General features: G+C 39.5%; 1 protein-coding gene across 2 annotated transcripts in view; it reads left to right on the top strand.

Annotated features, from left to right (window-relative positions):
• The first annotated feature begins 14,702 nt into the window (after window positions 1–14,702).
• Window positions 14,703–27,551, top strand: part of STK26 (serine/threonine kinase 26) — a 61,639-nt gene continuing 48,790 nt past the window's right edge. The window contains exon 1 of one of the 2 annotated variants that reach the window (XM_077146181.1): window positions 14,703–14,825. In XM_077146181.1, coding sequence (XP_077002296.1) covers window positions 14,824–14,825 — 2 coding nt within the window. In that variant the 5' untranslated portion in view covers window positions 14,703–14,823. The remainder of the gene's footprint in view (window positions 14,826–27,551) is intronic. The other variant, XM_077146182.1, reaches the window with a different exon arrangement.

The following is a 27,551-nucleotide window of genomic DNA, read 5'->3' as shown; positions in this document are numbered from 1 at the left end:
AAGAAAGAAAAAAGCAATAGTTTCCAAGCACTCTTCAACAAGTAGTTACAGGACAGATCCCAGAGTTTGTCATGGGCTACCATATCCATGATTAGTCTTAAATCAGTTGATTAAGATCCCCACACAAGGGGCAGTGTGATGGTGGCTCAGTGGTAGAGTTCTTGCCTGCCATGCTGGAGAGGCAGGTTCGATTCCCGGTGCCTACCCATGCAAAAAAAAAAATAAGCCCTGTATGAGATAGAGTCTCTTCCCAGGTGTTTTTGCCATTATGTCTTACAATAAACTTTAGGTTTTCAAAAAATAACCTAATGAGGATTTACTAGCCAAACGGGATACAGAGAATCACTACAGATCAGATAGGGTAGAATATACTTAAATGCCGTCCTCTTGAGGATATCAGTAGTCTAAATGTAAAGGATGTGGAAAATTATCAGTTTACTATGGAGTAAAAATGTTGGCATCAAGGGTCATTTGCACAAATTCAAAAATTATGGGGATTAGAGAAAGCCACTCCTGATCTTTGAAAATGTAAACTTTCTCTGGATAATCTAAATGAATACTCAAATGTTTGCCAAGATTTATTTGAAAAAATTGCTTGAAAAAAATAAGGATAAAGATATCTAGAACAAGCTGAATAGATCACAGAAGAAAGTACAAATGTAACAATATGCTATCAGATTCAACAATAGATGAATGGATAAAAATTGCCATTTGTTGACCACTTACTTTAAATATAGACAGTATGCTATATGTTTTATGTACATTATCTCATTTAGTCCTCACAATAACTCTGCAAGGTATTATTTTATCATCATTTTACACAAGAGGAAACTGACACCTACAAAGGTTGAGTAATTCTACCAGGGTCACACAGCTAGTAAGTGGTAAGATATAGGATTTGAAATCATGTTTTTCTCACTGCCAAGTATAAGCTCTTTCTACTGTCCCTCTTTGCTTTGTACTCATACACATTTTCATTTCTATATTTTGTTTTTCTCTTCATGTATTTATTATTGTTATCAAAGATCATTTGTTAAAGGCCGAACTAAATGGGATTTAGTGTCAAATGTCATAATAATTGTAATAATTGAATGTAAATAAATTCAGCAATGAAATAAAATCCTTAGTAAGATGATATGTTTGATCTAGAGTTCATAAAATATACTTGTCATATTCATGGTGGGTTGACAACACATCATATGCCCAAGCAAGTGTGTACATTCAAGTATGTTGGGCTTTATTACAGAACCAAATCTGGCACGATTTACACTCTTGACATGGCTTTTTTACTTCCCAATTGTCAAATTCCTGTTTCAGAACCTAGTTGAACTCCTTGCACATAGTTTGTCCTCAATTGTTGTGTTGCATTGAGCTCCAAGTTTTCTTGACTGGTTTCTAGCCCAGGCCTCTCACTGAGCCATAAAACTGTAATTAACCCAGTCGCCAGGATTTGAGGTAATTGCGTCTTCCCGACTTAAGTAAATGTTGAGAAACATTTTCCTTGCCACCCCTCCCCCCTCCACCGTGGAAAAGTTTCAAGGTGTTCTCCTGGGTTTTGAAGCTTGAGTCCTAGGAACTCCGTTTCTATCGCTTCCTATGTTGCTGAGGGCTGACAACAGATCCTCCCCATTCCTCAGAGGTGAGGTCTGTGTTCACAGCATTCTCTTGGTCTGAGACGCACTCCCCCTCCCCTCCCCGCCTGCGTCTTGCCTTCTGCCTGGCTCTTGTCTCAGATTCCTGAACCTTGCCTGAACCAGGTGCAGATGTAATTCCAGCCCCCGTCTCCACTCCCGGCTCTCCAGACCAGCTGGGAGTACTTACTTCAGCCTACTGGGGTCTCCAGCTTGACCTGGCCCCTCAGATCTGGTGGCTGGCTATTGGGAGCCTGATAAGGAGGCAGAGAGCCCTGAGAGGTTGCTACCCATCTGCCTGTGTCAGCTGGAGGCCAGGTTTCCAACATGTACCTGCAAATATCTGACTTGGTTACTCACTCTGCTTTGTGTCAGAGTTCTTTGAACACAGCAGGTTCCCCCAAACGATTTCAGACAGTATGGAGAGATCCCTGCCCTCGTTGATCCACGAGTGAAGTGGTAAGTCAGGACCGTAAATAGGTTGCCGGCCTTCTCTGAGGCTCAGCTGCCTGTAGAGACACGTAGCCATGCAGCACACCCCTACAGGGACAAATGCCCTTGGATGGGAAGTGGTAAGATAAGTATTGACATGATTTGTACACCTCCAAATAAATGATTCTATCTGAAAGGGAGAGAAACTTGTGATGAGCGTCCTATTGACTCCACGAAAAAGAGCAATGCTCTGATGTATCGTGACAATTGTCCCTCTAGATCCTCGGCTACCTGGAAAATCCAGTACATTGGCCTGAACCATGCCAGTCCTCACCATCTTTGTAAATGATTTTCACACTTTCTTCTCTTAATGTCTTCATAAAACTGGGCGTATTTTATGTAGGTTTCTATAATGTTTGTTTACATAGGGAACAATGTTTATAGTTCTGATACTGTGGGGGTCTACACCAAGAAGCGTATATTTTCGAACAGTTTTTTAATGATTTAACATTTTTCGTAAATCATCTTCAGGCTTCCGCAGCTGTAGATTCTCACTGTGAATCCCTGGCTTGCTCATGCATAAGTGTATTTGCAATACCAAATATATTTGGTATGAATATTTATTTTCACAATCTCCTGTTAGTGATTGTCTCACTTGTGTAACGTTTTGGTTGGAGATGTTAAATGGTGGACCAGTACTGTGAATGCGGGAAGTAATTTTAATCATGTGTAATTGGTCACAAGGCCTAATTTGCAGTAACTATTGCTGTTTTATTTAACAACGCCGTGTTGCTTTGTATGCATTAATGTTAGGGTGTAAAGATTGTGTGTCTATCTAACAGGGAGCCACAGTATTTAAATTGACCAACCGAATGTTACAACTACTTTGAGGTGGCCAAATGTAAACTAAAAGGCTTAATTAAAATTAAAGCGGTGCAATTTTGTATAACTTAGCATCAGTAGTTCAATAAATTTGGATTGCCATGCATAAAAAAAAGCAAGGAGTCCCGGGTGGGATTCCTGGTTCATGCGCTTGCCCCCCCCCCCCAAAAAACAAGCAAAACAAAAATTCAACAAATGGTGCAACAATAACAGGCTATTCACATGGAAAAAGAATGAAATGTGACCCCCGCCATACAGCATACAAAAAAAAAAGCAAGCAAGGTGCTTCTGTGTTTGCCTGAGGTACATTTTCACATTTTCATCCATGAGCGGTGAAAGATAAGTCTGAGACCCCCTGCTTACTACACTTGCACCTTCAGCTGGAAATTAGAGCCCCAGGTGGTTTGACTCCTAACTCTCCTTGCTAATGTGCCAGCTTAGCCCAGCATAGGGCTTCTCATCCTTGTGCCCTTGCTGAAGCACATGTCATCATTTGCTGGGATGCTTGTTTTGTAATTGCCTGACATTAAACACCATCCTTCCCCCATCCCACTTCACCAAACTCTTCAGTCCCCTGTCATCCTCAACATAGTCCATACTTCCAGTGATGCTGTTTAAAATGATTATAGCTCATATATACTGGTTGTTTTCAATCCTATAAAAACATTCCTGCAAGTAAAAGGAGGATTGCCTGTTGAGTGCATTCATTCCCAGTATGCTAGCATTTTTATTCAATACAGTTGAATGCTATCTGGCAATGCTGCATTACTGTATTGATTGGAAATACCAGGGGGCCACGTTCCCTAAAGCATCCCTTCACACTGTAGACAACAACTCAAATTGGATTAGTTTATTTAACAAGAGTGTCAGCTCTTCCCAGACAACTGAACCAGGGCCTCGGAGACATCCCCTCCCATTTTAGGTAACTGCTCTTATGAAAGTTTAGATCCCTTTGAATAATCTTAGATGTATGAAATAAGGTTAGTCACAGGATTTCCTGCCACCAGAGCTCACACACAAACTTTCCTCACTTCCTCTTTTTTAAAGTTCAATTTAGTCTCACTGAGCTTGTTGCTTTTGTTTTCGTGGTTAAAGTCTCCACCCTGTTACCAATGGTTAAGTGTTGACAAAATCTCTCTCCCTTCCCCTCTCTCCTTTCCCCTCCCCTTTCTCCCTGCTTTTTCTCAGTCTCACACACTCTCCAGAGACATTATATCAAAAATGATGGATATTCTAGCCATGTCAAGACTTAGAAAATTTAGTTTCCTCCAATTTTGGCATCTCTCTCATGCCTGTACATATGCTCTGTTATCTGTTTTCCAACCCACAGAATTTAGCTTCCTCATGACCTGCCCTTTATCTTCTCATCCTCCCCCCGACCTCCCCAGGTGCTTAGGTCCTTAAATTATCATCCCTCTACAGAGCTCCAGGCCCTGTAATTTTCCTTGCCTCCTGCAAATTCTATCCCTCTTCTACCATCTTACCTCATCTCACCTACACTTTCTTATAAGATGAATTTCCTTATACCCTCTTCTCTTAAGGCCCTGGGCTCAGCTAAACCCTGAGCTTCTTGAGAATAGGGGTTGCATTTTAGTCACTTGTATCTCCTGACACAGTTCCAGGCCCTCAATGTTTATTGAGTGAATGGAGGCAAAGCTAGTGTTACTCCTCCCATGTAACTATATCTTAGCTCAATTAAAATGTCTGTTTCCAAAAGGTCAGGAAAGATAGTATCTAAAGGCAGGAATTTCAGATCCTGGAACATGGATTCCCCATACTGATATTCCTCAGGTTCTTAAAATGCTATGTATGATGGAGCTAGAGATTTCTTTATTTGGAGTCATAGAGTCCCCATTTTCACCTGGCTGTCTGGATTCTCCAGGAGCATATCTCTTCTTCCACCTTGTCCACAGAGGATCAGTATAACAAGCATTTTAGATTTATAACTAAACTTCCCTGCAAGCTAAAGAAATTCCAAACCATGTACTAAATATCAGTAAAATTTCTCCTAGGTAGAGTTTGTGTGTCTCACTGTACCTCATGGCCAGAGATAAGCTCTCAGTAGATCTTTTTCAGAATCCATCTGCTGGCATTCCTTTTTAATCCACAGGGCTTTCCTTCAAGTCACAGTGACTCTGGTTGGTTCACTTTACTTCCATCCGCCAGTCCAGGGTGGGGCTATTATCTTTGATTCTCTTTCTGGTTTCTGGAGGAGTAAGGTTCTGTCTTGCTTGAACCCTTGATGGAACCCTTTGCTTCTAGTGAAGCCCATTTCTGACTATGCAACCTGCACCTTCATCACCAACACATCTGGTACATCTAGACCACCCTGCTCCATGAATTTAGCTTTCTTTTTATGTTCCTGTCCCATCCCATGACACAGTCCTGCTTGTCTCCATGAAGTTTCTTATATTTCTTGTACTTTCTTGTCTTAGGCAGTTCTGCCCAGCATTGCCCAGCGCTGGTCATCAAGGATCCTTCATTTTGCTTCTCTTCAGCCAACCTCTATCTCCTAGCCTACATTTTCCTGTCATAGCGTGTCTGCTCTGCTAGTTTTCTTAAAATGCCTCAATTAATTCATTATAACGTAACAATTGAGGGTTAATTTCACACTTCCTCCCCCAGTCTTGATTCAGCTAAGAAACCCTTCTACCACCTAACAAAACAATTTATGAGTAAGGGCCACGTATTTTACTTCCTGGTGTTCCACACGTTAAAAGCATAGGACTTTACACATAGGCAATATTCAATAAAGATTGAATGGTCTGGCTTTCTTGAATAATATCCCCCATTAAGAGCTTCATGATACATATGTGTGTTTTAAAGGCCATTATCTCTGATTTACTTCAACATTGCTAAGACAATACTTAAGGCTCTACAGCTATAGTTGAAACAACTACTTTTGAGGGGCAGGGTGTAGTTTCCCAGCTAAAGTGACAGTGGTGGGAAACATTTCTACAGGTTGTGCTATAGTCTAAGAGCGGGTGCAATCCAGAAGCAGGAGGGCCACTGGAGTCACATTCTCTTAGAGTGTATGTAGAGACTTGGCAGTGTTGACCTGGGAAAAACAGCCCAATGGACAGCAGCAAATGTCCACCCTGATTTAATCATACTTTGGTCAAATGCAGAGTAAATGTGTTTCTACTCCTCAGTGAAAATAATGAATATCGATTCCCTTAAGGACAGTATTACAACCATCTCATCCAATCCAAATAGAATTCTGCCTTCCAATACTAGAAGGCGTTTAGTTTCAGTTTCTAAGTACTTTCGTTGAGCCAATCTCCAGGGGGATGGTGTTTCTCTCTAAATAACACAAAACACCGTCACCTTTAAAAGGAGTTAGATTTTGAGTGTTGCGATGGTGGCTCAGCAGGCAGATTTCCTGTCTGCCATGCTAGAGACCCAGGTTCGATTCCTGGTGCCTGCCCATGCAAAAAACAAAACAAAAACCTTGGATTTTATTTTCTAACTTCAACCTCTGTGAGAGACCAAAGGGAGACATGTTTATTTGGTGCAAACTTTACATTTTGGGTAGCACAATACCTAATTTAATTGTATGGTCGGTTTACTTGAACACCATAATTATATGGAATTTCGAATAGGGCATGGGCTATTGTTGGTTTATACAGGTTAGTGTGATGCCTCAATATATCCCAGAATAATTTTGGCAGAGAATTAAAAAGTATTTGCAAAATCCTCTTGGGGGACTGGGGAGATAGGGGGAAATATTAAACTTTCCTGTCTGGGGAATTTCTTACATTCTTGCAAGCAGTGGGGACAACCAATTCAATAAGCTGGGCCCTGGACCTTGGGTCTCACTCCTACGAAACTTATTCCTGCAAAGGAGAAGCTAAGTCTACTGATAATTATACCTAAGAGTCACCCCCAGAGAACCTTTTTTGTTGCTCAGATGTGGCCTCTCTCTCTAAACCAACTCGGCAGGTGAACTCACTGCCCGCCCCCCCACTACGTGGGACATGACTCCCTGGCAACGTGGGACGTAAATCCCGGGGATGAGCTGGGAACCAGCATCATAGAAATGAAAAAGGGGAAAACCAAAAAGGAGGAAGAGGGAAATGAGACAAAATACAGTCTCAGTGGCTGAGATATTTCAAACAGAGTTGAGACGTTATCCTGGAGGTTATTCTTATGCATTATATAGATATCCCTTTTTAGTTTATAGTGTATTGGAGTGGCTAGAAGAAGTACCTGAAACTTAAAACTGTGTTCCAGTAGCCTTGATTCTTAAAGATGACTGTATAATATATAACTTTTACAATGTGACTGTCTGATTTTGAAAACCTTGTATCTGATGCTCCTTTATCCAGGGTATGGACAGATGAATTAAAAAACAAGCAAACAAAAAAGAATAAAAACTAAATAAATAATAGAGGGAGATAATAGGTAAAAATTGGATAGACTGAAATACTGTGTGTCAATGAGAGGGAGGGGCAAGGGGTTGGAATGTATGAGTTCTTTTTTCTTCTTTTTCTGGAGTGATGCAAATGTTCTAAAAATGATCATGGGTGAAGAATACACAACTACGTTTTGATGATATTTTGAGCCACTGGGTGTATAATGTGTTTGGACTGTATGCATGTTGCCATTTCTCAAAAAAAGAATTTTTTTAAAAGAATTGCACTAAAAAAAAATGGACTTGGGTTTAGTAAATCTGATTTATAATGAGTACTGTGACAGTTGCCAGATGGCAAATATTCAATTGCTGTGGGCCCTTCAGAAGTAATCATCATTTCCAGAGGAAAGAGGTGCCTCCCTAGTTTCAAAGTCTTCTTCTGAATTTCTCTAGACTTTGTCAGTGCCACACAGTCTGTCAATTATAAAATGTCTTATGTTGTTCTTTACCAATACAAACTGCATTATTCTCCTTTTCACTAAAGCTTGGACCTAGTACCTCACTACATACTGTAGAGCTGGGAATATAGTGGGCAATTCACCACTGCGTCAATGAATTTGACATAAACATTTTTCACTCTCTACTATGTTGCAAGCAGTGTGTCAGGCAAAAAGGCTGAGCATAATGTTTCAAAAGATGGGGCTTTGGCCCTGAGCTCAGCATCTCCTGGGTCAGAGGAACAGGTAAATCAGTAATTACAGCCAAACCTGTTAAATGCCATAGCAGGAGTTTATATGAAGACAAATGGGAGCACTACATCGGGGTAAGAAAACCTCCCCGAAGGCATTTCTAATGGGTGGTTCCTAAGTGATAAGGCAGGCAACAGGAGAAAGAAAATGTTCTTAATAGAAGGAAAAACATGAATGAAAAATGCAGAAACCAGAAAGGTCATGGGACATTCAGGGACAAGAGGAGTGTCAGGAAAGAAGGACGAGAAAGGGAGCTGGCAAGGCCATATTAAGGAATTTAGATGGCATTCAGTAGCTGAGGACCCACTGAAGGGTTTTAAGTAAGGGAGTGTTGGGTTCAGACATGCCTTTCAAAATGGCAGACACAAGGGTTCTAGGTAGGGAACCTTGACAGATATTGAGAGCATTAATCGAAGCCAGATGCCCAGAATTTGGAGTCAGAGTTGGAATTATTACCCTTTATCAACTGTGGGTTTGGGGCAAGTTTTTTCACCCTTGGAAATTCAGTTTCCTCATAGTAGAAGAAAAATAGCTATGACTTATCTCACAGGTTTGTTGTGGGAATTGAATGATATCATGCATGTAAACATGCCCTATATGCTGGAAAGGGAATCATTATTCTGAACTGAAAACCCACATTTCTTGAATCTAGCAGAACCAAACTAACTTCTTACACTCTGTCTCTCATAATTAAAAAAAAATGTTGCTTGTGCAGGGAAGGTAGGTAGAAGGGATTATTCAGGTCATAATGACGAATCAAGATGACAAGTCAATCACCCACACTCTCCAGCCCACTTCCCTATGCTGCCATGGAGGGAATGGCTGTCAGGTTATTGCACAGGTAATAGTTAACAGCCATACTTTAAAAATTCCATCAAACCTGGTGCTTTAGCCTGCTTTTTTATTTTAGTCACATTAGGTAAGGACTCATTGTTTATGTCCTTAAAAAGCTACAGTGTAACTCAGTGATTTGAGATTTATTTAGAGCTGTTAATCAGAGGATTCTGAACCAGAAAAAATGTCTTGGGCCGAAGGAAGACACAAACACAAATACTATTTTTCCTGAGGTGTCAATCAGAATTCCACATAAATATAATAATAATATGACCTTCGAATTTGTCATCTGGGATGTCTTACCCTCAAATTCCTACTCCGAAAAAAGATATCCGCCTTCATTCCCTTCCTCTAAATTGTTTTTGTGGCAGAAACTGCATTTTATTTTTACAGGTTGACAAGAGATCATACACCATTCCTCTCTGAATAGGGAATGTTTGCATCTACTTCCAGCTTTGTTTCATCTGCTGACCTTCCACGCTGCCCTGAGTTCCCATGATATTGATTCAGTTATCAACAGTACACATTGGAGTAGGCCCTATCTTCCCAAGATATGCTTTTCAGATCTCTGTTGGAACAAGGGGAGATTTCTATCCTCGTGTCTTTCTTGGAAATACTGCTTGTTACTTTAGCCAGGTTTCTTTCTTTCTGGCATCAAAGGAATTGTCTAGATGTTTATTCATGTAATAATAGCTAACATTTCTTAATCACTTACTCTGAACCAGGTATTGCACTAAGTGTTTTATGTGAACTATCCCTTCTAATCCTCAAGACAATCCTGTGCAGTAGGTTGTAATTATTGCCCTATTTTAAAGAGCAGCAAACCAAGCCTCAGAGAGATTAGGAAACTTGCCTAAGGCCACACCGCTAGAGAATGGCAGAACTAGAATTTGAATCTGGGTCTATCTTATGTCAGAACTTGATGCCTTAACCATGATATGATGCTGTTGATATGATCCCATCTCACATACTCTCATTACTGCTCTATCAAGATGAAATGGGGATATAAGAGACTTCTCTTCTGGCACTGTTCTGCTTCTTTCTTCTACAAACACCCTACTTCATCCCATGGATCCCATTCCATGCCTTTATAGTGCCCTCTGACAATCCAGGAGCCCATCTAAATCTGTTATTTGGGAATATGTACCTTTGCCTCCATTATCTTCTCATCAAAATACATCAGTCCAGTGTCTTCCACAAGGTACTCAGTATTAGGTGGAAGGAATCTAATAAATTAACTCATACCTAGGTGCTAATGACTGTTAATGATTTATTACTCGTTTCAGAAGTAATTGCATTTAACAATGGACTCATCTTAATGCCGAGTAAATAGGAGGGAATCTGAAAATTTCAGGTCAAGGGTCTTGCCGATTCTACCACAGAGGCAATTTGTAATGCCACCTGCACGTAAGATTGGACCTGACACTCACCACATCTCCATGAATGCGAAAGGTAGTATTATATGTACAACATTTCCTTATTCATTTGAGAATATAGAAATTACTATGTGGAAATATTACAGGACACATGTAAATTTACATTAGTAATTGTTACCTATATCATCAGTTGAGATGGAGCTTAATACTATTAGACTGGAATTGTATGATTAGGAATGAGATACTTATGAAGAATTCTTCAGGGTTCTCAAAGGACCACATTAGAGAGTCAAGCTGTCTCTTTGTTTAGATAATTGTTGCTAAACATTTGTCTAACTGCTAACATAATGCTACAGAGCTACTATGATATTTGAGTTTTCAAGTAATAGGGATGGAGTCATGGTAATTTCTGTAATTTCATGTAATCTCTTATACAGCTCAGTTGGGATCTGCAACTGTGAGATGGCTGTCTGAAGTTAGGGTTACAGGCGATATACATGAAATCAAATGAGGCCAACTTAAACAAATGGGAGTTCAACTACCAACCCTGACCTCAGTAATTGCATGCTCTAAACAACTGAGATAGATCAGCATCAGAATAATACTTAGCAAATTCATTCTCTGGAAATGAAGAATTAAGAAATTGAGTGTGAATCTGAATTTCCTTTAGGAGTACCTAATTTATCAACTACATAGCCAATTAGATCAATATATTTGATTTTTAATATCTACTACTCATTCTGTATACTTCAGTATAAATAAAAGATACCATCTCTGCTTGAATATAGAGATAATAATATGTGAATCATTCTAATGTATTACTAATAGCTGTGAAAACACTTTAAAGCACAATAAAGTACTCTAAAGCACTCTAAAGTAGCAGATCATTATTATTGCTATAATTAGAAGTGTCTCTTCTTAAAAACCAAAATCATATTTAAAATAATCTGATGCATACCTGGGAATGAAAAATACTAAGATAGGGAGTAATAACATGAACATATCCATGTTTTAGAAAGATTGTTCTGGCAGCTATATGGAGAATGGCTTGGCAGGGGATAAGGGGCATGGGGGAGTAAGGTGGGGAAAGAAGAGACACTAGCTATAGAGAGACCAGTTATTAGGATACAATTGCAAACAGCTCAGGCAAGAGAATGATGGGTTCAAGTGACATTATGGAGGTAGAAATCATAAATCTTGACAATCAATCAGAGGGGTGGGCTGCTGAGAGGAGATAGATATGAAGGAGAGGAAGAAATGAACAAAATTTCAAATCTGAGAAGAACTATTAACAGTATATAGTTATGTATACTATACTTTAGACAATATAAAAGTTCAGTTGGCTCTTCTGTGTATAGTGATTGGGCAATCAAATTCCTTCCTTTGCTTTTTTTTTTTGGGGGGGGGGTTGTTCTTTCGGACAGCAGTATCAAGGAGTCATAAAGCTCTCAAGTCTGAGTTCTGCTCCTAGGACTGGGTGTGCCAGGGAGGGCCACTTCCCATGAGGGTTTGTATGATGGTGTTAGGTTCCGGGGACCAGGTTGACCCATGGCAGCCGACAACAGTGTAGCCAAGTGGGCGAACCTGATTATTGGCCAAAGAAGGCTACAAAGGGTTCAAGTTGGAGAAGTAATACCACGTGCCAGGCCCCAGGGTGAGTGAGGCAAGACAGTGAGAGGAAAAATGAGTGAGGAGGTCAGAAATTAGAACAGACTGAGGAAGAATTAGGAAATCGGGTATGAAATGAGCTGGGGTGAATGGTTTGGGACAGAAGCCATAAATTCTGAAAGCGTTAAGGAGGCGTGTTTTCATGTAGTGTGGGCAGGTTGGTACAGGTACCTAATAGCCTAATGGCACTGAACAGGCCCAGACACCGTCTCTAGAACTCATAAGCCAAAGTATCTCTGGCTCGAGAACCTAAGAAATATCCATTCTTATCCATATTGGTGTTTCCATTTCCTAGCATTTGCAGTATCAATATACATTTTCATTAATAAGTTAGACCACATGTTCTTTTATCCCTTAAAATTCATGAGACAGATGATTTCTAATCCAGAAATCTAAACCCAAGGCTATCTATCTTTTCTCATTCTATTGGGTCACTATTTTCAAAGACAAATCCCCTAATTCGTAAACACAGACTGCTTCATTAACTGTGTTTAACAGGTAGCGGAGGCTTAGTTCACTGACAGCTGCCAGGTGGTGACTTGGAATCCAGCCCTTGGTTTTCGAATTTGCTGTAACATCACGAAGAGCATGGAGCACATATTTTACTTCAAGAAAGACATCTAATTTCATTCGGGGTTTTGCTCAGGTTTCCGTAATCTGTTCACGCTGCTCTGGGCTCTCCAAGAGGTTCGTGTTGGCCTTGTGGCTGGCAGAGAGTGAAAAGGGGAGTATGAAAAGTGCAGAAAGAAAATGTAGTAACTCCTTCCTCCCTCCCCCAAGATATAGTGATAGTGTTGTAAAGGGATAAAAAGCTCAAGCAAGAAAACTCTTGCTTGAGGGAAAATCCAAGCTGGAAAAGGCTCAGTAATCACAGCTATCTCCAAGTCTTTCCATCTCAGTTTTGATATTTGTTCTGCTCTGGGGCCTCTCCTCAAGCCTTGTAGCTGGAGCAATGGCTACCACCACCCTACCCCTAATCTCCTGGCTCAGTTATGGACAAATCCCTCTGTTCTCTCAAAACAGGGTTGGCATTTTTCAAGTAGACTTTTACTAAGAAAGAAAGAGAAAACTAAAGCAAGGAAACTCTGATGCCTAGAACTGGGCAGGAATTAAAGATCTGGGATTCTTTTTCCTAAGGCAGTGATTCTTAAAGTGGGGTCCCCATACCAGCAGCATCAGTATTTACCCAGGAACTTGTTAGAAATGCAAGTACTTTGAGCCTGCCCCAGATCTACTGAATTGGAAACTTTAGAAGTCGGGCCAGCCCTCCGTCTTTTAACTTCCCTCCAGGTGATGCTGATATACCCTTTAAGTTTGAGAAACACTATTCTAAGGAACGTGCAGCCTAGCCCTGGATAGCCTTCAGTGGTGCTGTCTGAAGAGCATTCAGCCTTCTCTTTTTTAACTTGCATTAACTATGTTTGCCTCTGGTTGCCTACAGTCTAGCAACTAGTAGATAACTAGTAGACTGGTAGCTAACGCTACCTTCTGCCCAGCAAACACCATGTTCTAGGCTAACATGTGTGCAAAGTATTACTACTAATAATCATTCCAGTAGCTTCCACATTTTTGCCTGTTTCGCACGTGCTCCACATTGTACTAAGCACATTACACTCACTGTGTTAGCTAATCCGAACGACAGCTCTATAAGAGAGGCATTATCATGCCCATCTTCCAAATAAGTAAATGTAAACTTGGAGAAGGTGAGTTGCCCAACGAATGCCAGGAAATAAGGGGCAGAGCCAGGATTCATACCTAGGTTTCTGGTACTCCAAGTCCATACTCACAGCCTGGATTCCATATTGCCTCCACACAGCCACGTGGCTCCTATGTCAGGCACCATGTCCTAGGAGCTTTTTTAACTGCATGTCAACTTCCTATCTTAGCTAGTAGACTCCTCTCCTCATACACTAGTTCTTTCACATAATATCCTGGACTATGCTATTTCACTTCATTGAGCTTCAGTTCCCTTGTCTGTAAAGTGGGAGTAATAATCCTTATTTAAGAGGATGGGTGTGAGGATGTGTGAATATACAGTGATGGAAATTAAATGTATTATTTCCTCCATTTTACAGGTGAGGAAACTGAAACTGGTCACTTGGCTGAGGCAAATTCTGCTGGCTTTTTACCTAAACTTATTTGAGGGTGTGAGAAGATCTCTGCTCCCAAAATATCTCCACTTACAACTAGGAGTAGAGGGCCATATTGAGTAAGTATTAACTTATTCCCTATTAAAATGGCAATGTTCTCAGGCCAAGGTATCAAAATGGGCAGAACACAGATACATTTTGATCAAAGGAGGTGAGAATGGCCCAGAATCAGGGCCTGGGGGAGTACCAGATTCATGCCTAGTTGCAGAGATGGGCTTTCAGCAATGAGAGGAAACAGATTGGAGTGGGGGTGTGAGGAGAAAGCAGAACCTCTGTCATGAAAAGTAGTGATGTTCAAACAAGTGGCCAACTTCACCGATTTACTCATGACCCAATTACCCATGTGACTGTTTAAACCCACATTTAGTCTTATCTCCCTTTTTAAAGAATTCTTAATGTATCTAAGGAAAGATCATATCTTTCCATTTATCCCTTTCCCCTTCCCGTTTCTTGGCTCTCGAGTATTTTTTTGTTTTTTTACATACTTCCTCCCCACAGATAAGGCTAGTTCTCTGTGAACTAGATGTTCACTCCTAGCCTTTCTTTCCTTCTCTGTTTCTTTTCTGTGGCATGCCCAGAACACATACAGTGTTTCAATTAAGGTACAGGTCATCCAGCCAAGGGTGGGTACCGGTGCATTTTGTGTAAACCAGCAGCGTCACACCGACAAGACAGAAGAAGCTCTGAGCAACACTGGATGAATCCATCCTTAGGTCTCGTGAGGACTGATGTGACAGAGAAGCTGCTATGTAAGTTTTCATGGGAGGTGTCCAAGTTTCGGGTTTTATACAGGGATTCTCTTTTAAACTAATTTTCTGTGCATGAAAATGTATTCTCTCCGAAATGTAACTTCTTTAAGAAAGATGTACATGAACTAACTGCAAGTAAATGCTTGACCAGATGATGGATGCTGTAGGGGAATTCCTCTACCTGCTATCTTTGTGGCAATCCATTCTTCCACAAGTCACTCGTAAAAAAAAATTCGTTTCTAAAGAGCACAGCACTTTAAATAGGATTCTGTGTAATTTAGGCTATCATTAAAAGGGATTCAAGTATAGTACAAATTGCAACCATCTTGAATTACCCACAAGGAATTCAAATACCATTCCCCTATTTTTGTCATAATTAAAAAGGAAAAGCCACGCTGGACCAAATTTCTGGTCCAGGCAGCCAAGAATTTTTAGAGGGGGACTCGGAATCATGTTGGCAATGGGAGCGGAGAGGGTGTGGTTGTTCTCCTTAATGACAACCTCAAAAGTTAAGACACTTAGAGCGGGCCACGGTGGCTCGGCAGGCAGAGTTCTCACCTGCCCTGCCGGAGACCTGGGTTTGATTCCAGGTGCCTGCCCATGCAAATTGAAAAAAGAAAAAGTTTAAGACACTTAGCAAGATTCTCTTAGCAGGTTATCTTGGTTTTATCTTTTGCAAATGTAGCCTAAATCTTTCTTGGTGCTCTTTACAGCTTAATTTGTACTGCTGCTTGAAGGTGGTGAGTTCCACAGGTTTTACTGTCCACTATATAAAGTCTCACTTCCTGTTGATTGCCTTGGATTTGACTCTTGAGTTTTAAGGTCTGTGCTGAGTTCTAGCCAGTTAATAGCTTTGGTTGCTATTTACTCTGTCCATACCCTTCAGGATACTTTTAAAATAAGGCTAATAGTGGGGACCTATCTCATAGGGGTTCACAGGTATTACAGGATTTGATACACAAAAAGCACTTGGTCCTGTAACAGACCCAGAGTGCACACTAAATAAGTGGTAAGTAGCAGCAGTAGTAACTCTGGCTGTTGCCTCTATCTTCATCGTATTGTGTTAAAAGAATCTTAACACCTTGAATGTGGCTCAGTCTAGCACCTTCTCATTCACACATTCTCAGGGCCCATCATTACACCACCTTTAGTTCCATTTTGGCTTTGCTGATTTGTGGCTTCCTGAATTAAGTGTTGTATTCCAGATGTGGCTGCACCAGGATTTAATTTTTTTCCCCCAAAATAGAATAATGTGTTATATTGTTTCTAGTCTGTTTTCTAATCATGCACAGCATTTTGTTGGCCTTTCTGGCCAAAAATGGCACAGTGAGGTGAAATTGTTCCAGAAATAACTTACAACTCCTAGCTTCCCTTTTGGGAGCAACAGAGATTATTATCAAACATGTATAGTTTGTATATATTTTTTCTGTGGATGCATTACCTTGCGGAGATGTTCTATTGTTCTTTTCCAGTTTTGAGAGACTTTCTTGCCATTTGTCCTTACGTCAGTTTGGCATTTCACTACTGAGAAGAGCTTAGTAGCTCTTACCACTGTGTAGACCTTCTTTCACACCACTTGTAACAGTTATCTAAGCCTGGGATCATGGAAACCTTAATACTGACACTTCTCCATCCAGAGAAGCACCCACACATTCCTATCCTTCATTTCCTTCTGTGAGTTAGCGCTCCTTCTATGACAAATTGTTTCCCCAAATCTCATAGGGACTCATTAAGCAACAACAACCAAAGTCAACAGCATGGAAGCTTGCCAAAGACTTTTGAAAAAGTCTCTATATATTCCATCCCCTGGTTCTTCCTTGCCCATATGTTATTTACTCTCCTAAAGAGCACTAGACATGCTATTCCCTCACAGAATCCCTGCTGTTTTTCCTCTGAAAGGTCATGTTTAACTGTGACTCTAGATTTATTATTTAGCTATAAAATAAAGCTTCAGAAAATTCCAGATTTTACTTTGTAAGAAATGTTTTCATAGAATCATTAAATGTCAGCGCTGGTAAGAATCTTAGAGATGATCCAATTCTCTTCATTTTACAATGAGGAGACTGAGGCCTAGAGAAGTTTCAGCCAAACTTGTTTTTCATCTGTTAATTTTTCTTTTTTTTTTTTTAAGCAAACTTTGAATAAAATTCTGGATCATGCTGAAATGCTTGGGCATATGTTTTTTTCTGATGTCTCAAACGGAATGTAGTTTTCTTAGTATGGAATACAGAGTAGATTTAACTTATGGAAGCAAAATGTTTTCAAGAACTCATCATTTTTTTTTAAATAGGCAGGTTACCTTTAACTTTATTGCCATAAGCTTTACCTCACAAATTGACTTCTTATTTTATTATTTTTTTGTTATTGTTAAAATCACATTACCAGGCTTATTTGGAGTTTACTGCATGCCAGACACTATTCTAAACAGTTTATGCAGATCCTCATTTAAAGTTCAAAGTTAGGCAATATGAATCTATGATGTCTGAAGATAGGGAAGTGGAAACCTTTGGGCTGGAGAAGGCAGTGATTGAATGAGAGCATCAGATGACTTCTGGCAAGCAGGTAATGTTCTCTTTCTTGATCTGGTGGATGGATACATGAATGTTTTAACTTTGTGAAAAATGAGCTATTCTACACTTATGACTTTGTGCAGCTTTCTGTATGTGTGCCATACTTCAATAAAAGCCTAAAGAAAGGGTAACACATAGTTAGGCCCTTACATCAACTTAAGTTATGTACTTTTAGTATCCCTATTTGACAGGTGATGGAACTGAGGCACAGAGTAGCTAAATCCCTTACTAGAGATCATAGAGCTAGTATGTAGACAAAACTAAGATTTGAACCTAAGTAGTCTAGCTCTGCAGTTCATGCTCTTAACATGAAAACACAATAAACTACCTCTCAGAGTGAATCTTTTTCAGTATCAAGATTAGTTGATTTCTAGTCTTATGATGACTTTGTATTTGGCCCTAACTGCATTTATTTCTGTATTTCCCCTTAATATATATCACCACCTTTTGTTCAATACACATGCACACACACATACACATTTGGAGGAGAAAAAAAAAGGATAATGCTTTAATTAGATAATTGCCTTGCCCAGGCCATCTCTTTTCGTGTCTTTCTGTTTCTCTCAGAGATGTCCATGGTAAACTGGGATCCATCTTCCCCATGGCACTAAACTATATAAACCTCAATCTGAAACTCTAAGAACATTCTTAATATATTAAAAAAAGATTAAATCAAACCATTCTTGCAACTAATCTCTAAGAGCAGAAGTCACACTGTAGTCTTTTGTTCTAACCGAAACATTTTAAGGATTCAGAAAATATGGAAGGAAGGAAAACATTTTAGGCACTCTGGATTCCAATTGCCTCTATGCCTGATTGCTATAATAACTTTTGGACAAGCTAAAATGCTTTAGTAAATGAGGGTAAGATTTTCAATGACTCATGATGGTTACTGAGGGGAGTGGAGGCTTAGGAGAAGAAGCAAATGGCAAGAGGGAGAAAACGACTACATTTTGTGAAGGGTCTATTCTGTACTAGATATCGCATTATAGCAGTTTAGATTCATGATCTCATTTAATCCTCACACCCATCATTAGAACTAGAAATTAATAATCCCCATTTTGCAGATGAGGAAAATGAGGCTCAGAGGTCAAGTTCATGCAACTAGTAAGGTCTGTTTGGCTGCAAAGCCTATGTTTTTTCCATTAAACTGTACTACCTTCCAGGAAGTAGACTCCCCAGTGCCTGCTTTAGAGTAAAAAATATCAAGGGGAAAGAAAAAACAGTGATGTTAGTAAATAAATCATCTAATTTTCTTTTAAAAAGCTCTTACTAAAAAGAAGCTCTTACTCTTCATGAACAACACAAAACTTCTTTGTTAAAGAAGTGAAAGGTGTTTTATACAACACCAGTGATCGGTTAATTCCACTCTTTAGTCATTACAGTGAGTCATGCTTTCACTTGAAACTCTCCCTTTGGAGCCCATTGAGAGCACTGAAGGAAAAATTAGTCAAAAAACATTATAGTTCTTAACACTTTTGGGACAAAATTTCTCAGGAAAATACTGTAATCAAATGATACTAAAAGTAGAGTAAATTAAAATAATCATAGGCCTCTATGATTTTGCCCATGAGGCTTATCCATTAGTCATGAATTTTCCAACATTCCAGATATTTATAATGAAGCACTTTACCCTCCTTTCCTTATCATTGGTATAAGTACAGTGGTTAAAAGTTTGAATTCTGGTGCCATAATCCCTGGGTACAAATCCTGCCTCCACCCTTGAAATAACTATAAGTCCTGGGCTTGCTTGTATGGTTGTCAGATTTAGCAAATAAAAATACAGGGGTGGGGGGGTGCAAGGGTAATTCAGTGGTAGAATTCTCACCTGCCCTGTGGGACACCTGGGTTTGATTCCTGGCCCATGTACTTCCCAAAAATAAACAAACAAAAGAAACCAACAAAAACAAACAAAAAATCAACAAATGGTGCTGTAATAACAGGATATACACATGGAAAAAGAATGAAATGTGACCCTGCCATACAGCATACAAAAAAAAAAAAAAATACAGGACAGCCAGTGAAATTTGAATGTCAGATAAACAAGTTTTTTTTAGTATAAATATGTCTCATACAAAATTACTCATTATTTATCTGAAATTCCAATTTCACTGGGTGTCCTGTGTTTTATCTGGCAACCCTACTTTGGACAAGTTCCTTAACTTCTCTGTGCTTCAGTTTCCTCATCTGTAAAATGGGAATGACAAAGATGATAGTAGTACCCACCTCATTGAGTTGTGGTGAGGATCAAATGGGAATATATGTTAATGCTTGGCACAGGGTAAGAATTATATGACTATTTGCTGTTATAATTAGCTAGTTCCTATATATCAATACTACTTCTGCTTGGGTTTCTGCTTTGAAAAGGACAATAGAGGAATCACTTTAAACCTCATTAACTATGTGCAGAGCCAAAGTAGATGAGTGATAGTGGAGCATATTATTATGAATACTCACTCTGAAAACTTTTTTTTTTTACTAGGAAATATATTCAATAACCCAGTATTTTACAACCCCAGGCACAGTTTCTCCTGTTATTGTTCACATAAATTACCTTTCCATACAGCAATAGTTTTTTAAATGATTTCAGAGTCTGGAAAAAATTAAAATATATATTTCTTTTTTTTTTTAGTGTATACTTCATAAACTAAATCCATTCTTTAGAGCATAGTAAGCATCCATTTCTCTGTATTTACATAACAGGACTCTGCACGTTGTCAGATGCAAAAGTAACATTAAAATTTAAGAGCTGGTATATTTCAGTTTCTTGTAGCACCTGAGAAAAACCCAAACACATAATAAAATGCATTGTACAAAACATTTAAAGTATAATCTATTTGTATCTGCTTTCATGATCTCAGATTGTAAATGTCTGCCACTATTTTCACAATTTATATGAAAAGCATGATTTATCTATGTTAATTTCAAGTTGGCATTTAGCCATTTGAATGCTTACCTTCACATATGGTAAACTATAGGGCTGTGTGAAATTTCATAAGAGGTCAATAGCACAGAAAGAATGAGAGAGTCAGAACAGTATGAATGATTCTGAAAAATTGGAGAAATATTAACTAAAGTTGCAGGGCACTTTCACAGCAGGCGAATATCATGAATTTGCCAGTAATGTGTGCTTTAGATTGCAATAAAGTGTCCCTGTTTTTCTTTCCATCATGGAAGACACTAACTTGGCTTCATGAAACTCTGCATGCACGCCATCTCCCACCTCATTTTCTTTACGGTGTAGGAGGGGAAGTATAATACAAACTGTTCTGGCGCACAATAATCTATTTTACAGTTGCACGCAAGAAAACCATCCCAGAAAACCTGGCAACGTAGCATTTAGATCTTCTCACATCATTTCTGTACTTTACTCCCTTCCTTTCTTTGCTGTCGTTATCATGCATTCAAAGGGCAATGTATGTATGCAGGAACACAGGCGGAATCTTTAGCAATACGATCTTATAGCCTTGAAATTAATAATTGTCACTTTGAAGAAAATGGTTTGCTTCTTGCAGACAAACGATGTCCGTAGGCAGGCAGTATTTGACTAGTACAAAACACAGGATAATTATTCACAAAGTGATGTTCTAAATGGAAAGTGAATGATTCCAACTTGGTTTCTATTTTTTCTGACCTTCATTGACACCTTTCCAGGAGGTTAAAAAGAATAACTCTCTACAATTCCCAAATCTATTTTTGCAATCTGACCTTTTGCTGTTTTCAATTGCCTTCTGGACATCTCCACCTAGAGGTTCAGTGGGCACCTCAAACTCAGTGTGCCTCAAGCTGAATTCCTTACCTTTTCTCCAAACCTGGTCCTCCTGTATTTGTGGACTCAGTTCTAGTCATCAACGTTTACCCAGTTCCCTAAGATAGATGTCTCTGGCATTTGAAACCTCTCTCTCTCTAGTCCTGTCCAAACTCAATCAACTGAATGTTGTTGATTCCATCTCCAGTCTATCCCCTCCTCTTTATTTCCACAGTCATTCATTTAGTTAAGTCCCCTCTCCTGTAATTTTTTTTTTTTTTTTGGCATGCTGTATAGCAGGGGTCACATTTCATTCTTTATAACACCAATTGTTGAATTTTTGTTTGGTTGGTTGGTTATTTGTTAGTTTGTTTGGAAAGTGCGTGGGCTGGGAATAGAACCCAGGGCTCCTGCATGGCAGGTGAGAATTCTACCACGGAACTACCCTTACACCCCCTCCCCCTCTTAAAATGGACTCTTAATGGGTCCCTCCGCTTCCAGTATCTCCCATATCCAATCTATCCTTTAGGTACTAACTTATGATTTCTTTTGAGAATACAATACTGGATCAAATTGCTCTCTTCCTTAAAACCCATAAGGGCTCCTTCAGAACCTATGGAATTAAGTCCGAACTCCTCAGCACGGCATACAACCTCAGGGTCTTAGCCCCAACTTATCCTTCCAGCCTCATTCCTGAGATGTCTCTTATACTCCATGTTTCTGCCTATCAAACCAAACTGCCTAGCTCGTTCTCAAAGAAATCATAACCTGTCATTTCTCCAAGCCAGTTGTCTTTCACCAAGATGTTGTATCATAGTTACCTGGGGAGTTATTTTTTAAAAAATAAAAAATGCCCTTTCTTCAACTCAGACCTACAGAATCAATCTGTGAGTGCTCAGAATCTGTATTTTAATCATCCCATTAGGTGCTTGGAGGAGCACATGCCTGGTTTAGGTATTTGTTCATAGAATTCCCTTTCTTCTTCACCTCCCTTTCCCAATTCTCTGTCTGGGTAACACTTACTCACTCTTTAAGGCCCAGCTCAAATACCAACTCCTCTGTGAAGCCATCCCGGATCTGCACTGGTAAAATGAATTGCTCTCTGGTACCTGCTGCTGTAGTACTTTTTAGTATTACTTTGAACACTCCTTATTGTTTATGGTGAGCACCTGTGAGAAAACAAACTCCTCACCTTTCTTTGTACTCCCAGCACTTAGCAAAGTGCATGGTGCTCATGCATTATGTGAGAAAGAAAAGAAAAAAAGGAGAAAAGAAAGGAAAAGGGAGAGGTGGTGTGGACTGGGCTGGATCTGGGACCAAAGAGAAAATATAATAAGACATTCTGCCTTCTAATTCTCAGCAAAGAATCCTAGTTAAGGTCTAGAGTTGGACCTTCATGGGATAACAAACTAAATTTAAACCAATTTAAAATATCGATTTGACACAGGACACAAATATTAGTAGGATGGAGACGTTGCTTGGATTCAGCATTGAATTTCAGCCCCAGAAACTTCTTGTAGTCCCTGATAACAGTCCTGCAAGAGGGGGCTGTTATTCCCTTCCCCTGCTTATGTTCTTTTATGTATATCAGTAAAACAAAACAAAACAAAAAAAAAACTATGGAAGCTTTCACCAAAGCCAAGCAAGTTGACGGGTGGCAATTTTACACAACTGCCTTTCTTAGAGGTCCTGGCAACAACTTCCTTCTCCTCAATGTGAGCTGATGGCATAGTCACTTCCTATTTGGTCGCGACTGCCAGTTTTTTTCCTGTTTTTAACTGCCACCTTTGGCTAGAACTGTTTTCTTGAGAAGCTTGCAAATTAAAGAACAAGTGGTCAATTCAATACATATTAAAAAGTCAATTCAGAGGGAAAAAAAATATCACCCAAACTGGTGGTTTAGCATCGTTTCGTGGTAACACATGAAGGGTTCCCCTGTGACTAAAAACAAAGTAGTTACCTGACTTCCTCACAAAGAGCCCAGTCTCCCAAAGCATCTCTCTCAAGAAACTCCCCGGTCTCTTCATATATATATGGCTATACCATACAGCAAAATAAAACTGAACTTATAGTATGACTAGGGCAGCGCACACTAGGGTTCTCTCATCATTGAGAGGACTTTGAGAAGCGATTGCAGGCCCAAGGCCTTCACCTTGGGTCCAGGCCTCTAAAGGTCAATGGTGTGATTCTGGAAGTGAAAGTTTGGGCAAGCAGCAAAAACAGAGCCTGGAAGGCAGCTCTTCTCATTCTACCTTTTTATTCCTACCTCTACATATGAATGAAATTGTCAGACCACATTTACCCGTTCTCAGTTCTATAAACAAGTGATAAAGACAAGTTATGAGCGTGATTCTTTTGGTATCTAAATGCAAATATTTCAAAGTGAATAAGCATAGACGTAAAGAAATGTTATAAGCAGGAAACTGCTTAAGCAGCATCTGCTTCCACCCACCTCCTCTGTTGATCTATTCCCCTTTGTAGCATCGGAAGTAAAGCTAGCGAGAAAATTCAGCTGTGCTGAGTCTTAGAGACCGTAGTTTTTATTTTAAGTGACACTATGGTACAGTATTGTGCAATGTTATTCAGGAGAATTCAGGTATAATGTTCCTTGACAAAAAACTGATGCAATAAGTTTTTCCACAGGATGCTTTGCTGCAACAACAGGGATCATACAATATCTGCAAGAACTATTATATATGTTATATTTCCAATTTGATACAGAGAGTAAAAGCAAGATTTGAAGTATCACAGATGCATACAAAGACCCTTGTATATTTACTTCCAACTGTCAGTAGAGTCTAATAGCCTGAATCAAAACATTCCACTATCATTGAGTGAGCTCCTACAATTACCCAGATAATTTCCTTTAGTTTCAAGTATAATTGAAAGAAATTCGGATAATTGTATCAATTGGACATTATACATGTGTACATTTTATATATTCCAAGGTAGTCATAAGGTTCAAGATGTGAAAAACTACAGCGTGAAGCCCTATCTTTACATTTTGTAAAGTGGACTGAGATAAAATTTAACTTAATGAGGTAACATACTTGAAGGCTCCTAGGTAACGTCTAGTGCACTAAAACATGCTCTATGACCAAATTTTTTAATCAAATCATTATTTTTTCTTAAAGTCATTTTTTATTAAATAATTTTTACTCTTTTGGGTCAAATAAACTGTGGTTTAGTACAAAGGTAACATAGGAATACTGCTGTATTTCCAAGTACACCCCCTGGATCAGGCTTAATATCTTATGGGTCTTTAGAAATGTTTAAAAATATTTTGGTGGTGGTGCAATGGTAGCTCAGTGGCAGAATTCTTGCCTGCCATGCCAGAGACCCAGGTTCGATCCCTGGAGCCTGCTCATGCAAATATATATATATATATTATTGAACTGAAATCCTCAGGGAACAGTGATTCCCAAGTCTGTTTCTTGGTTGGTAACCCCTACTGTATAGCGCATAGAGCAGGGTTCCTCAACCTTGGCACCCCTGACAGTTTGGGCCAGGTAATTCTTTATTGTGGGGGAGACTGTACTGTGCATTGTAGGATGTTTAGCAGTATCCCTGGCCTCCACTCACTATATGTGACAACCGTACCACAAACCACACCACCACCACCAATTGTGACAACCAAAAATGTTTTCAGACATTGCCAAATATCCCCTGGGAACAAAATCACCCCTGGTTGAGAACCACAGCCCTAATGTTTCACCTCCAGTTGACACTTTAAAATTCGAGCATTTCACTTTAACTATGAACAAACCCATTCATAAAATGTTTATAAACATGAATAAAGTTAAAATATTTAATATCGAGGGTATGACAAATGTCAGGAAATTGAAACCACAGATGCTAAATTTAAAATACTGAGTTTGGTTGGCTCAAGGGCACTGTCTAAGCTGGAATTCGCTGATTTTACTTAATTGTGCATAATTGTATTTTATGCATTTGATTATTAAGTATTCACAGCCACTCAGGTCACTTCATTCAGGCAGGTACTAAACCCAATCTTGGGCACTGGGTTTACACCCCATTGGGCTCCCAAAGAGCTTAAGGCATGGTGTCTCCTCTTAAGGAACATTTTCCATCAAGCTCAGAGAATTACTTTGTAATATATTGTTAAACTCTGGGATGTTTTTTTAAGTAAAATATTCAAAACATTTTGGGGAGGGTGTAATAAAAGCATACTTGAAGTTCTTATCATTTATATAAATTTTAAAATTTGAGTTGTAACACAGTCCCATGGGAAGGGAGGGTGATCCTGGTACTCAGACAATCTGAATTGTTTTCAAATGTTGACAACGTTTTTACCAAGAAAAAATAAGGCATAGGCAAAACCACAGGAACCCTATGTAAAAACTAAACTGATCTCTATCAGTAGTATCAACAGATGTTTATTTAATAGCAGTTGACCTAAATAAAGGTGAAAAAAAATTACTATGGTCTCAAAAGCAATTGATTTAGAATGGATCTCAACGTTTAGAATTCAGCCTTCCACATTACTACATAACTCTGGCCCAGCGAATTATGTCAGGGAAGGATACCTCTCTGATAGGCTTAATTTACTTATTTACTAAAATTGCACGTTACTTGCTTTTTGGTAGTTGTTTAATTCAAGCAACTGAAAACAATTTAGGAGACAACAAAATTAAAGGTGCAATATATAATGAAATGAACAATTTAAAGATTCCACTAGAGCAGTGCCTAGGAGTTGAACCTGGCATCAATAAAATATACTTCTAAAACACCCATTATGTGCCTAGAACTATGTAAACCTCAGTGAAGAATTCAAAAGAAGGGCATCCATTCATTCATTCAACAGACATTTATTGATGGCCTACTCTGCCCCATGCACTGTTCTGGATATGGCAATAAACAAAACAGAAAAGCTTCTTGCCCTCACAAAGCAGACGTTCTACCTGAATATTCTAGTGTAAGAGAAGCTGGACCTCTGGCCTCAAAGACCTAATAATCTTGTTGGACAGAGAAAACAAATGAGATACATGACACCAGGAGAAAGAACTACCATGTGAGTGCTGCCCCATGGACCCACAACAGGAGGGGTTTGAAGGAGGGTTCGATGCAGCTAGGACAACTCAGTGGCGGCGGGACTTAAGATGGGTATTAAATGGATAGGGCTTGGTTCAGGAGATCCTCCCTACTCAAAATGTGTTCTGACAACCAGCGGTACCTGCACCAAGGAGCTTGTCAAGAATGTAGAACCCTGGACCGATTCCAGACTTGTGACATCAAACCTGCAATTGAAAAATGACCCCAGGGGAATTTCTGTGGATTAAGTTTGGGTAGCAATGTGGACTTCTGGTCCGTTTGATAGTAAATGTGAACTGCGCTGTTGGGAAATAGAGGCTGGAGTGGGGTGAACCATCAGGTTTAAAGTAGTGATTACCTGGATTTTGGGGAGCTAGGGGTAAGGAAAATACAATTACAGCTTTCACCATCCTTGAAAGTACACAAAAACTATACAGGAAGTAGGAACCTGAGTTTGAAGTCCCAGCTCTACTGCTTCTCAGATGTGTGCTATTTGGGGTCAAATCATTTAACCTTGCTGAGCCTTTTTCTTCATTTTAAAAATGGTGGTGGGGCGGCCAGGGGAGCGGAGGAATGAGTAGTATAGCAGAGGGCAATGTAAAGGTTCAATAAAGTAACTCATATAAAGCACTTAGTACCTGGCACAAAGAAAATGGTGCCCATTAATAATTACAATATTGATAATAATACAAATCTTTGAAAAAGAGGGGAAAAAAGGAGAAAGAGAAATATTTCTAGAGTGTCTGTCAGAATCCCCCAAACTGGCTTTGGCACAGTCCCATAACACCCTGCAAAGTAGGGAATTTCATCCTCATTTTAGACTGGCATTTGAGTATTAGGTTTTTAAAACGTAATTAACCCTTCCTGCGTTCTCAAAGGCGCCTTCATAATGCTTGCTATTTCTGTAATTGTTACTATTATCATTGCTACTACTATTATTAATAATAATAATAATGATAATAATAATAATAAGCTCTAAAGAGCTTATCGTCCTCCTGGAGTGGAACTTAAAATGGAGCGGGACAAAGAGAGCTACTGAGATCACCGCGGCGTATGTCGAACTCAACATGTATTGCTAAAGATCCTATCTTATTTCCCATGCCTCAAATATCCTCATTAATTTTTCTGCCGATTTCTATTTTCTAATTTCCCTCTTTCTTACACTCCAGAACTTGTGGTGAAGGGAAGGCCCGGTGTGGTCGCCCCCACCAACTGACCGCCTAAGTCGGCGCAGAAGCCTCAGGTTTAAGTCACCCGGGGCGCGCATGGGGGCGGGGAATCCGCCAAGCCCGAGAGTGGCTTCTGATCCTCCCCGTGGCGCGGGGCCCAGGGCTCGGGAGCCCAGACGGCGGGAAA

Source organism: Tamandua tetradactyla, chromosome X (assembly GCF_023851605.1).
Source record: "Tamandua tetradactyla isolate mTamTet1 chromosome X, mTamTet1.pri, whole genome shotgun sequence".
Taxonomy (NCBI): domain Eukaryota; kingdom Metazoa; phylum Chordata; class Mammalia; order Pilosa; family Myrmecophagidae; genus Tamandua; species Tamandua tetradactyla.
Note: the sequence above shows the minus strand (reverse complement) of the source record. Positions and strands in the feature narration are given on the sequence as shown.